Source organism: Watersipora subatra, chromosome 4, assembly GCF_963576615.1.
Source record: "Watersipora subatra chromosome 4, tzWatSuba1.1, whole genome shotgun sequence".
Classification (NCBI taxonomy): Eukaryota; Metazoa; Bryozoa; class Gymnolaemata; order Cheilostomatida; family Watersiporidae; genus Watersipora; species Watersipora subatra.
The window spans coordinates 65,497,513-65,508,212 of NC_088711.1; the positions used below are offsets into that span (position 1 = coordinate 65,497,513).

At 37.7% G+C, this 10,700-nt stretch overlaps 1 protein-coding gene across 2 annotated transcripts; it reads right to left on the reverse strand.

Moving 5' to 3' along the window:
* Positions 1 to 116: 116 nt before the first annotated feature.
* On the reverse strand, positions 117 to 10,675 carry LOC137394980 (palmitoyltransferase ZDHHC8-like). Of its 2 annotated transcripts, none has more exons than XM_068081756.1 (9): positions 10,464 to 10,675; positions 7,775 to 7,928; positions 7,517 to 7,647; positions 6,601 to 6,758; positions 6,322 to 6,494; positions 5,042 to 5,144; positions 4,855 to 4,946; positions 2,427 to 2,574; positions 117 to 1,109 (listed from the first exon to the last, which is right to left on the reverse strand). In XM_068081756.1, exons 2-9 carry the CDS (start codon positions 7,867 to 7,869, stop codon positions 756 to 758), a joined length of 1,254 nt encoding a protein of 417 aa, XP_067937857.1. In that variant the 5' UTR covers positions 7,870 to 7,928; positions 10,464 to 10,675; the 3' UTR covers positions 117 to 755. The 2 variants fall into 2 exon arrangements, with proteins under 2 accessions (XP_067937857.1, XP_067937858.1); XM_068081757.1 differs by having other exon boundaries at positions 10,608 to 10,674.
* Between the last annotated feature and the right edge of the window lie 25 nt (positions 10,676 to 10,700).

Consider the following 10,700-nt stretch of genomic DNA (forward strand, 5'->3'; position numbering starts at 1 on the left):
CTAAGGTAACAGTAATGCCTTAGGTAACAGTAATAATAGTCAAATCAGCTGGTATACACGGTAAAACTTGTGCGCACCAGCCCTAGGGCTAAGTAATATTATAACTGAAAGCAATGTATGATATCTTTAATTTAATATTGACAGTCGGAGTCTAGATATAGAAGATCAGCAGCTAGTACCGTGGAACGTAAGACAAATGCTTGTATAAAAAAACAACACTCGTAATAATGAATCACCCGTGGGGTAACTTTGAAAACGGAAGTCTGTAAAATGTAGACAAAGTGCTCAAGGGTGCGATTATCTGCACTGAACTACAGGCCACTGTGAGGCATGGCGGTGAATTTGTCTCTTGCGGTCTTTGTGTAATAACATGTGAATAAAGGATTCTGTTTAATCTATCAAATTTCCTAAACACCATCTAAGAAGACGCCCCTAATACAGGAGGCAGGGGAAAAATCAAGTTGTAGATAAACCAGAAATCATCTGTGAAAGACCATTAATATCAATACCATGTCAGCAACATCTGAACAGACACTAAACCATGGACAAGCTAAAAAACTAATCAACATGTGTTTAGATTATGCGGCTCATGTCCTGATCCGGAAGACATGGTTTAGGTGTGACCTTGTAACGAGTTCGTCTTCTAAAATGTGTCCTTGGTAACGCCGCACAATAAGTAGATACTAGCAATTCCTAAGTACGTAACCATAAATAGAGAAAAAATTCTATAGAAAGGACTAGAAACTTGTCATCGGCTACATGGATGTCACTAAAGGCTCATGTTTATCAAGCAGTGTGGATGATTCATCATTGTCCACACTTGTGCTGTCAGTGTTTTGGAGTCCATTTGTACAATCACTTGTGCCATTGTAGTCGTAGCTGCTAGCTGTCAGGAGTCGTGCACTCTCATCATTCCTCTCTATCCTAGAGCCAACCTCGCTTTCACATTCTTGAGGAATATAATAGTCACTCGCGCCATCACTTATGAGGTTGTTGGTAGAGGCGGTGTTGTGGTACTTTTCCAGGTTTATTGCCTTTCTCACAATTCTATAGTCGGACACAACGCTACTGGCCATACTTCGTGAGTCCTCACCAGCTCGCACGTCGACCTAAAAATAGCATACAACACTTGTAATAACATGCCATAAACTGCATTGGAGACTTGCCTAGGTTTTATAGCTATCTTCCTAGTTACATGTAGGTAGTAGGTAGACATCTTAACTATAATGTACGACTTGTCAATGATTGGTTGATGACAAGACAAGTGGTTACTTATGTTGATGATACAGTTTTAGTACAGCACCCTGGACTAATAATTAATAGATAATCCAATGATAATCATCAATAGATAATCCAATGATAACAATGATTAGATAATCCAATGATAACAATTAATATATAATCCAATGACAATAATCGATATGTAATCCAATGATAATAATCAATATATAATCATAGGATTATCAATAGATAATACAAGGATAATGATCAATAAATAATCTAAGTATAATGTTCAATGGAGCATCCAAGTCTAACAATTACATTACGTGTACAGGCTAATAATTAACCACTACAGTGCAGAAGCACTCACCCGCAAATTAATCAGAAACAAAAGATATTTCTATAGTTGTAATAGACGGTCATTGCTATCCCAGAGATACAATATACATATGTAGTGCGGGTAAACGTGCTTTTACAGGAACAGATACGCTGACTTGGAACTTTTAAAAGGGCTCATGTAGATGATTGTCAAACCTTTCCAATGCTAGGACTCCGTAGGAAACCCTAGCTTACCTACACAAAAGGGAGCGTGCCTGTGTAATTGTTAAGGTCTTCTGTATTGAACCAATAAGAAATAAATGTGCTGACTAAAGGGCGGATAGTCATGAAAGCCTCAGAAAGTCTGAGCACGGCTCACTAGATCATTTGTACATGTAGGGGCCCAACAGCATGACCGAGTGACAATTCAAACCTCTACCATGCTTACACAGCACGATAAAAACAGGACTGACAATTATAAAGATATATACATAGTTTGTGCCGTGCTAGCGATCCATGCCATAGCCTGTGATACATGCACTCCACATCTGACTGACTGCGGGCTAAGACATGCGCTATACTTAATGCAAGAGCGGGTGGGTCGGCAGAGGTGCTAAACAATGCGAGATCTCAAGGAAGCAATCTACATACCATCCCCACAACGCGATATCCAAACAAGATAAATTCATGTTTAATTTTAGTGCGTCATTCTGGAATCTGCAACGATGATGGTCAGCAGTAGAACGAGTCTAAGGAAAATGCAGATACTATACAGATTTAGAGAGGGCAAGAGGCCCAGCCCTTCAACTGAATAACACTGATCAGACACGCAGAAGGCTATTACTAACAGCACAAACAAGATACTCAACTGACTAGCCAATACTTACCTTGGACTGTTGAAGTGCAGCGGACGCAGAGTTACCCCCCTCCGACTGATTGTCTATAAGTACCGCCACATCCTCTCCAGAGGCTCCAGTTGGTTTGCTAAGAGCCACCTTGCTCATCAGATCTCTCTTCTTTTCCCAGCCTATCAACCTACATCAGCGACGATGCAATGTAGTGACGATGCAATGTAGCGACGATGCAATGTAGCGACGATGCAATGTAGCGACGATGCAATGTAGCGACGATGCAATGTAGCGGCGATGCAATGTAGCGACGATGCAATGTAGCGACGATGCAATGTAGCGACGATGCAATGTAGCGACGATGCAATGTAGCGACGATGCAATGTAGCGACGATGCAATGTAGGGATGTTGCAATGTATCAAGCCCGCTTGTCAACATGGAGTTGCCTATTCACGCTAGCATGTTTATGGAGAGGAGTGTACTTGTTGTCTGCAGACACAGGATGACAGGAGTTGTACAGCAGACGACTCCTCTCGTTCTTATTGTCTATATCGTGTAAACTATTGAAAAGTATCTTCAATTTTGTGCATTCACTGTGTTTATATGAAAACTATGATATTTAAAACAACTAGACAAGCTAACAATGAATGGGTGATTGACAGAAGAGCCAGATACATTAAACAAACTGACTGAGGTTCCAGGTCTTGAGGGGCGGCTATAAAACTAGGCAAATTATCTTCGCTGTCTCAAGGGCTGAAATACTGAACAATGCTTATGGCCATGCCTCTAAATTTCAACCAGTTCTATTTATTTTACTTCATTTAACAGGGGACAGCTTCCTCTTTGTACTTAATAAATAAACCAGGTAATCCAAGAGTCACGGTCTGTCAGTGGATACGCGAGAAGAGTTCTTCACCAAACAATGATGCCAAATAAAAACGCAAATTTTTTTCCAACCAATGACAAACTTGTGGAAGTACTTGCACCAGTCAACTATAAACCCTATAACACTGCCCAATTAATCTCTAATAAATAAAATAACTAAATTTAATGACTTGTCATCAATGACACACCTATTATATTACTTCCCTTATTTACTCTTTAACTACTCTCTATGTACTCTCTGTTCAATGAAGGGTTCCTCGTAACCGTGGTAACATTGTAGGATAGACACTTCAAGGACATTTTATGGTAACTAGCGCTGACACGACTTGGAAATCAAGTCATCTTCAAAGGGACAAATCAACAGATTTGTGCAGTAATTAGCATAAAGACAAATTTCACTCTACCTGTAAATGTGAATTATTTTAAACATGACATGAAATTGATAAAAAAATAGTTTTAAAGTGTAAACAATTTCAACATATGATGTTTGAAGCTTGTCAAAGCATATTAGTTTTGTAACTGTGTACAATGTAATTGATTCTCTTTGAGGAACTTGATTCCCTCCCTCTACACTCCTCAACAAATATTTAACAGTAATTCACACTTTCCACCTTTAATTTTACAAGTCAATAAGACTAGGCTGAATGATGGAAGCAATGATAAATTGAAGAGGTCAATGCTTCCGTGACAACTAAAACAAACATCCTCAGATCAATTTTTTAGCAAAAATTCAAAGCTTTTCATTTAAAGTAGAGAAGAGGAAGTGATGCAAGGAACACAGGCTAATAAAAATGAAGAAGCTGAACGTGATGATTAAAAATAAAATGTAAAAAATATTCAGTGTAAAACAAGTGAAAGCATAGAGGGTTATATTAATAGTTCTATTAAATTTCATAGAGCCAAACTTAGGTTAGCTCTACCTAAACACCAGCAGCTTTCTGTTTTGCCAACTTACCTTTTTCATGTAAAGACAAAGCGATAATAAAAACATATTTTTATTGATTGCACTTTATTTCTTACATGAAATTTAGTTTTTAAAATCAATGCTTTGATATCGTGCTATACAATTGATTTGTTTTAATACTGAAGTATTTATTAATAAGTTTTTGAGGTTTGTAACTACGATGTATGTTATCGAAATACAATGCATTTTAATAAGATTATTTCCTCCTACATTCACCAAGGTTCTGACAGTCGAAGTTAACGTCACGGGACAACCACATTATATGTCGAGGTTTGCCTCTAGGCACTTGCATATACCCAACCTGAGACCCCATGCTGCATGTAGTAGAAGACTATAATACTGAACCGTACACACACAGCAATTATCTCCCACACAGTCAATAAACCACATAACATACACTGGCAAGTCTAACTCCTAGTTGTCCATAACAGCGTAGGGAAGATGGCTGGTAGAGCAAGTGCTTCCACTGAACGACTGCAAGCCAGATTCTTCCGGCTTGCAGTTGTTCAGTGGAAGCACAACAAAGGGCTAGCGGAAGCACAACAAAGGGCTAACAAAAGCGCAAAGGGCTAGCGGTAGGTCTACAAGCACTGGAAGATAATTAGACATGGCCCTACCTGGGAATTCGTGGACCCCAACACAAGTAGAGCCAGTTATTCAGCCAACCTCTAGTGAAAGGGTTAAACCCAGCCTTCACTTTTCCAGTCACCTGACAGAGAACAAATTTTAGAGTTGAAATCATATGAACGTAGCGAGGTTACCATTATCATGACTTTCAAAACAGCAGAGAAGATATCATCTCACCTGCTCGTTAGTAGTACGACCTGCTGACACTAGGAATGTGTGGAATGCTGCCAGGCCAGTTACCGGTATCAAGAATAATACCACTAAAATGCACTCTATAATACTGCAAACAAGGTCAAGGTCATATCCATTTAAGGGTTGAAAATATGAGAGCCTATATACATTTATAAGTGTTTGACCACCTCTCATACAAAATCGGAAGGCTATGATTTAAGTGGTCATAGCAATTTGTAAAACAAGTACATTTAGATTGTATATAAGGTTCAGGGAAGGCTTGTACATATATACATCAATCTAGTTAATTATGTTCGTAGCCAGACAGTGTGTCACCAATTCACTGCATTTAACTTGGCAATATGATCTCAATAATTGGATCCATCAACTAGCTAAAGTGCTACTGGCAGTTCATCTCAGCAGCCACTCTTTGGTGGCTGCTGCATCGACTCATCGTTTGCTATAGTAGCACCACTCTGTGATGGTAGCACTTGCTATAGTAGCACCACTCTATGATGGTAGCACTTGCTATAGTAGCACCACTCTGTGATGGTAGCACTTGCTATAGTAGCACCGCTCTGTGGTAGTAGCACTTGCTATAGTAGCACCACTCTGTGATAGTAGCACTTGCTATAGTAGAACCACTCTGTGATGGTAGCACTTGCTATAGTAGCACCACTCTGTGATGGTAGCACTTGCTATAGTAACACCGCTCTGTGATAGTAGCACTTGCTATAGTAGCACCACTCTGTGATAGTAGCACCTGCTATAGTAGCACCACTCTGTGATAGTAGCACTTGCTATAGTAGAACCACTCTGTGATGGTAGCACTTGCTATAGTAGCACCACTCTGTGATGGTAGCACTTGCTATAGTAACACCGCTCTGTGATAGTAGCACTTGCTATAGTAGCACCACTCTGTGATGGCAGCACTTGCTATAGTAACACCGCTCCGCGATGGAATAATATCTCATATCTCAATGATGCATGCTTTACAACTATAAACCATGAGTAGTGGATGAACCACTTAGCCTGTGGACCAAGCTTGAACAGCTTTAGAAGCTAATCTGTGTTTACCTTAAATACTTTATATCCAAGAGTATAGATACCCATAGAGAGAAGACAACTCTGTTCATAAAAACATTTTTGGAAGATTTTATCATGCTATTAGAGAGCATTGAAAGCTGTACAATATTTATCAACTACGGTTAGGGAGGAAACAGCTAGGTTACTAGTTGGCTAGTGCTAGTAAACAAGGAGCTAGAAATGAATAGAAAGAAGGATACGTCATGATAGGAATGAGCTGTCCGAGAGATCCAGACCAGTTAACGATGGTGACCAGGCTGATGGTCAACACGCTGATCATATGAGTCCAAAGACAGAAGAGAAACAGTATGTAGAACCTGTAGTTTCTGCGTCCAATGCAGTTGTTGACCCACGGGCAGTGGTGGTCAAAGCTCTGTGAAAACACATTTAAGGTTATTCTTTCATAGAATAATCATAAAATTAACCACTTTAGAATAAAGAAAATAATGTCCTACAGTCTACGAGAGAAGACAACTCACGTCAATGCACATGTCACAAATACTGCAGTGAGAGCTTCGTGGAGGTCTGTAAAATTGACAAGTGGTACACCACTTCACCCTGAACTCTATTCCCTTTATGTGTATGTTCCTGTTGAGAATTTGTCGTGTGTCACTATTCTCCACTTCGGCACCACTCGCTGCACAAAAGGTACGACAACCAATTAACAGGCTTTTATTTCTAATGGCAGCGACAGCGCAAAGCTGTGTGACAAAAAGTTAAATAAGCAGTGATAACCCACAGATAAGTCTAGCAGACCGCACTAGACAAATATGTGTAGGAGAGTAACTTTCAATAAGTAATATAGGCGTGATTATGCTAAATTGATAACCGCATGTTCTAGAAATCAGTCTATGTGGAACACAAGTGAGAGGGGGTTATAAAAATACTTACATTTTTAGAAAGAGAGGACAGAGTTTATTCAATCAATATTGACCTTTAAATCTGTTACACTATTCTATACTATATCTGTTGCTATTCTAATACATTCATAATAAACTTGCACCAAATGTTAATAGAGTTTATCTGAAAGTATCGGTATTTTTTATGCTTCAAGACTAAAATAGATGACACTTGATCCCGAGTAAAATACTACGAAGAAAAATATGTGTGAATTGATGTGACTAGCTGCTATCGTTGCTATAGTTGATATCAGCTGTTGCGTTCAAATTGCAGCTTTATGAGTCTCTATTCTGTCAGTCTCTGTAAGACTATAGATGTCATAATCGCACATTTGCTTGATCTGAGCAGTTCAACCGCAATCAAGATTTGTCAATCTTAATTTTGAACTATCCTGGCAGTCAGATCGCCTCAAACATAGATGTATAAACATAGATATATTTTTAATGTAAACAATCGACTTGAAAACTGAGATATGAAATCTCATAGATTACGTACCTTTGGGGTAGCGGCCAGGATCAACAAATGTGGCAGCAAGAAAATGTGCAAAAGCGAGTAAAGTGAGAACAGCATCATAGACAACTACAGCGGGTCCCCATTTTTCATGGCTGTTCAACACTTCCTGACATCTGACAACAAAACAAGCAAAAAATTTAACGAGCATTGAGTTGAGCTGATAAGCTAAAATCTAACGCAAAGGGAGATGTTAAAAATCAATCGTAAGTGACGCTAGGTAAATACTCAATGCTTACTTACGGAAATATGAAAAAAATAGCGCTGAGGGTGATGAAAAAGCCCCACGCGAAATAAGATGGCAGGAGTTGAGTAGAGCAGAGCTTGCGAGCAGCCATCTTGTGTCCCGCAGAAGAGATTCTTGAACGAATGCTTAATGCATTCTCTTTCTGTTCAACTAAACAAAAATTAGGTTTATTAACAGCCTCTATGTAAACACTCTGCACCAACTTATGAGCAACATCACATCAACATCACATCAACATACACATTGACAAAATCTTCATCTTAACATGACGAACAGTCTCATTAAAACAGGCAACTGTACTCTTTGTTTACATGCTCAAAACTACGTTCTACATAGACGCCCACATAACTATGGGCAAAACTTCAAAACCTAACAATGAAGAACTACCATCTCAGCAAACTTCAACTTTTAGTGATCATCAGGTTAATAAAATGATTATCAGGTGACAAACCTGGAAGGATATGCAGTAATTTCAGTGCCAACTAAGGTTTTGTATATATTCCCAATTTACACTTAGTGTATGCGTAATATATTTGTTATCTAAGCATGTCTTGAGGTTTAAAGTATTTCATCCACTTTACAAATATTTGAGGATTTTTAATTATCGCCATGAGTGGCGATATATATATATATATATATACATATATATATATACAGCATGCCATCTATAAAGATTGCGTATATTAACATATGTCATTGTTTCAATGAACTCCGTAATGTTATTCAATGACTAACGACCATTTCATTTTTATATCCTTATACTTTTTTAGGAAACTTTTATCAGTATTATAACGCTGAAATCGACTTGGTCATTATTAACATAAATTTGTTACCAACCAACAACATTAACGACACGCTAAAGTTTATGCTTATCAGCAGTAACTAGATAACTGATCGGCCAGATAAGTAGCAGCAAGCTAACTGAACTTTGACTGCCTGGTCTAATAGATAGGTCACAGGTCAATGGATAGGTCATAGGATGGGTCAACTGAAACACAAAAGCCATAAGAAGTGAGCTTAGTATCAAGTCGAAAATGTGACCAAAAATGCAACTCTATTAAATTACATAATTAAAGTAAAGGAATTTCCAGATTATTTATGATTTGCAGTAAGATTCTTTAGTCTATATACATGAATATAAATTTCAAAGTTTGCCGTTCGTCCTTCAAAACATGTATGTCTATCAAAACCGAGATCTGATATACCGTAAAACCTCTAATTGAATGCCACCTCTATCTGAACGCCACCTCCAATTGACCGTCACTCTTAAAAAAAGGTCGAAAAATAGACCGCCACTTTCCAATTGAACGCCACCTCCATTTGACCACTTTAAAATTACGACACTTTAAAAATTACACCATTAAAAACGCCAATTTAAAATTATTTGATCCCATAATGAGCCCATAATATCAACTGATCAGTAAACAAGTGTCAACAAAATCGTATTAATAATTAATCGTTTATATCATTAGCAATTATTTCTCTCGTCTAAGTCCAAAGCTTTTCGTTTTATTTTTCGGTAAAACTTTGAAAGCAACACCATAGAAATAATCAATAATGGACTATGGCTAGTAGTAGATCTCTGTTTAACACGGTCTTTCTATTTCGAAGTAGCCTACATATACAATAAAAAAGGCATAAATGTACGATGGTAAATGAAATTTCAAAGCAACGCTATAGAAATAATTACTGTCTCAGGCTAATAGTGATTCCTTGTTTTTCGCGTCGCCCGTTGCATCGCCCAGCTTTAGAAAATTCTGACAAGCCATTTGAAAAATACACCGCCAGCTTCTATTTGAACGCTGCCTCCAATGGACCGCCACTATAGAGGGAGGGTTGAAAAATAGAGCGCCATGGCATTCAATTAGAGGGTTTACGATATTTTGATAACAAGCTATTGTGATATGTGGATAGTGTGATAGATTAAAAGAATATTACAAGTAAACAATTTTTTCAACACCAAAACAAACTTTGTGTCACTTAAATCCTTACATTTGAAAAAACACATTAGCAAGGACCACTTTTCGTTGAGCCAAGAAATCCATTTTATTGGCTTATAATTGACCCACCTTCAATTAATTAACTACCCACCATTGGGTAGTTAATTAAGCTTGTACAAAAATAAACCAACAAAAATTGTACATGATCAGGGCAATCTTTAGTTCATATAAGTAATGTATAAGAGCGTTCCAGGGAGACAATAACAAAGAAGATACAGAAAAAAATTCGTGTTATAGTTTATTCATTAAACATTTGATACAATTATTGGCGATTGATTTAACAGTCTAAGTATAATAATTTGGGGTTTAAACTCATAAACGTTTTAGTTCATTAAACGACGAAGGGGCACCGAAGAATCGAGGCTCTCATTTTAAAAGTGTAACTTATCCATGGCGTGTTGCTGTGCATTCATTATGTGCAGAATAAGAAAACATGAGCCCTGTGTACGAACCAAACCTATTTTCAATATAGAATAATTGTGTTTTTTTATAAAAAAAAAGAGAACTTATAAATAATGCAACATGTTTGTCTCTCAAGGTAGTAAATGATAGTTTACTTGGTGTTTTTTGTGCTACGCACATGGCACGATCAGCGAGAATTACTTCAACAACTATTTTAGACGCTAAACCAGCAATCAGTACCTTTTTTATAATTTTTTGAATCTAGAAGGTTAAAAATGCTTACAACAAGGTCACTCCAGGTCAGATCACTCAAGGTCAGATCTTGGTGTAAGAAATAAAGAATCCCTTGATCTTGCTTGGCTCAAATACTTATCGTAATAGAGAAAGTAGTAATCTTTAGCAAATGTATGATATTTAAAAAAGTTACCCTATTACTCTCTATTCGGGCAAGTGATTCGACATCTAGATAAAGTATTTATGTCCGTCTACCGTATATCTACTATTGCGACAAGAAATAAAG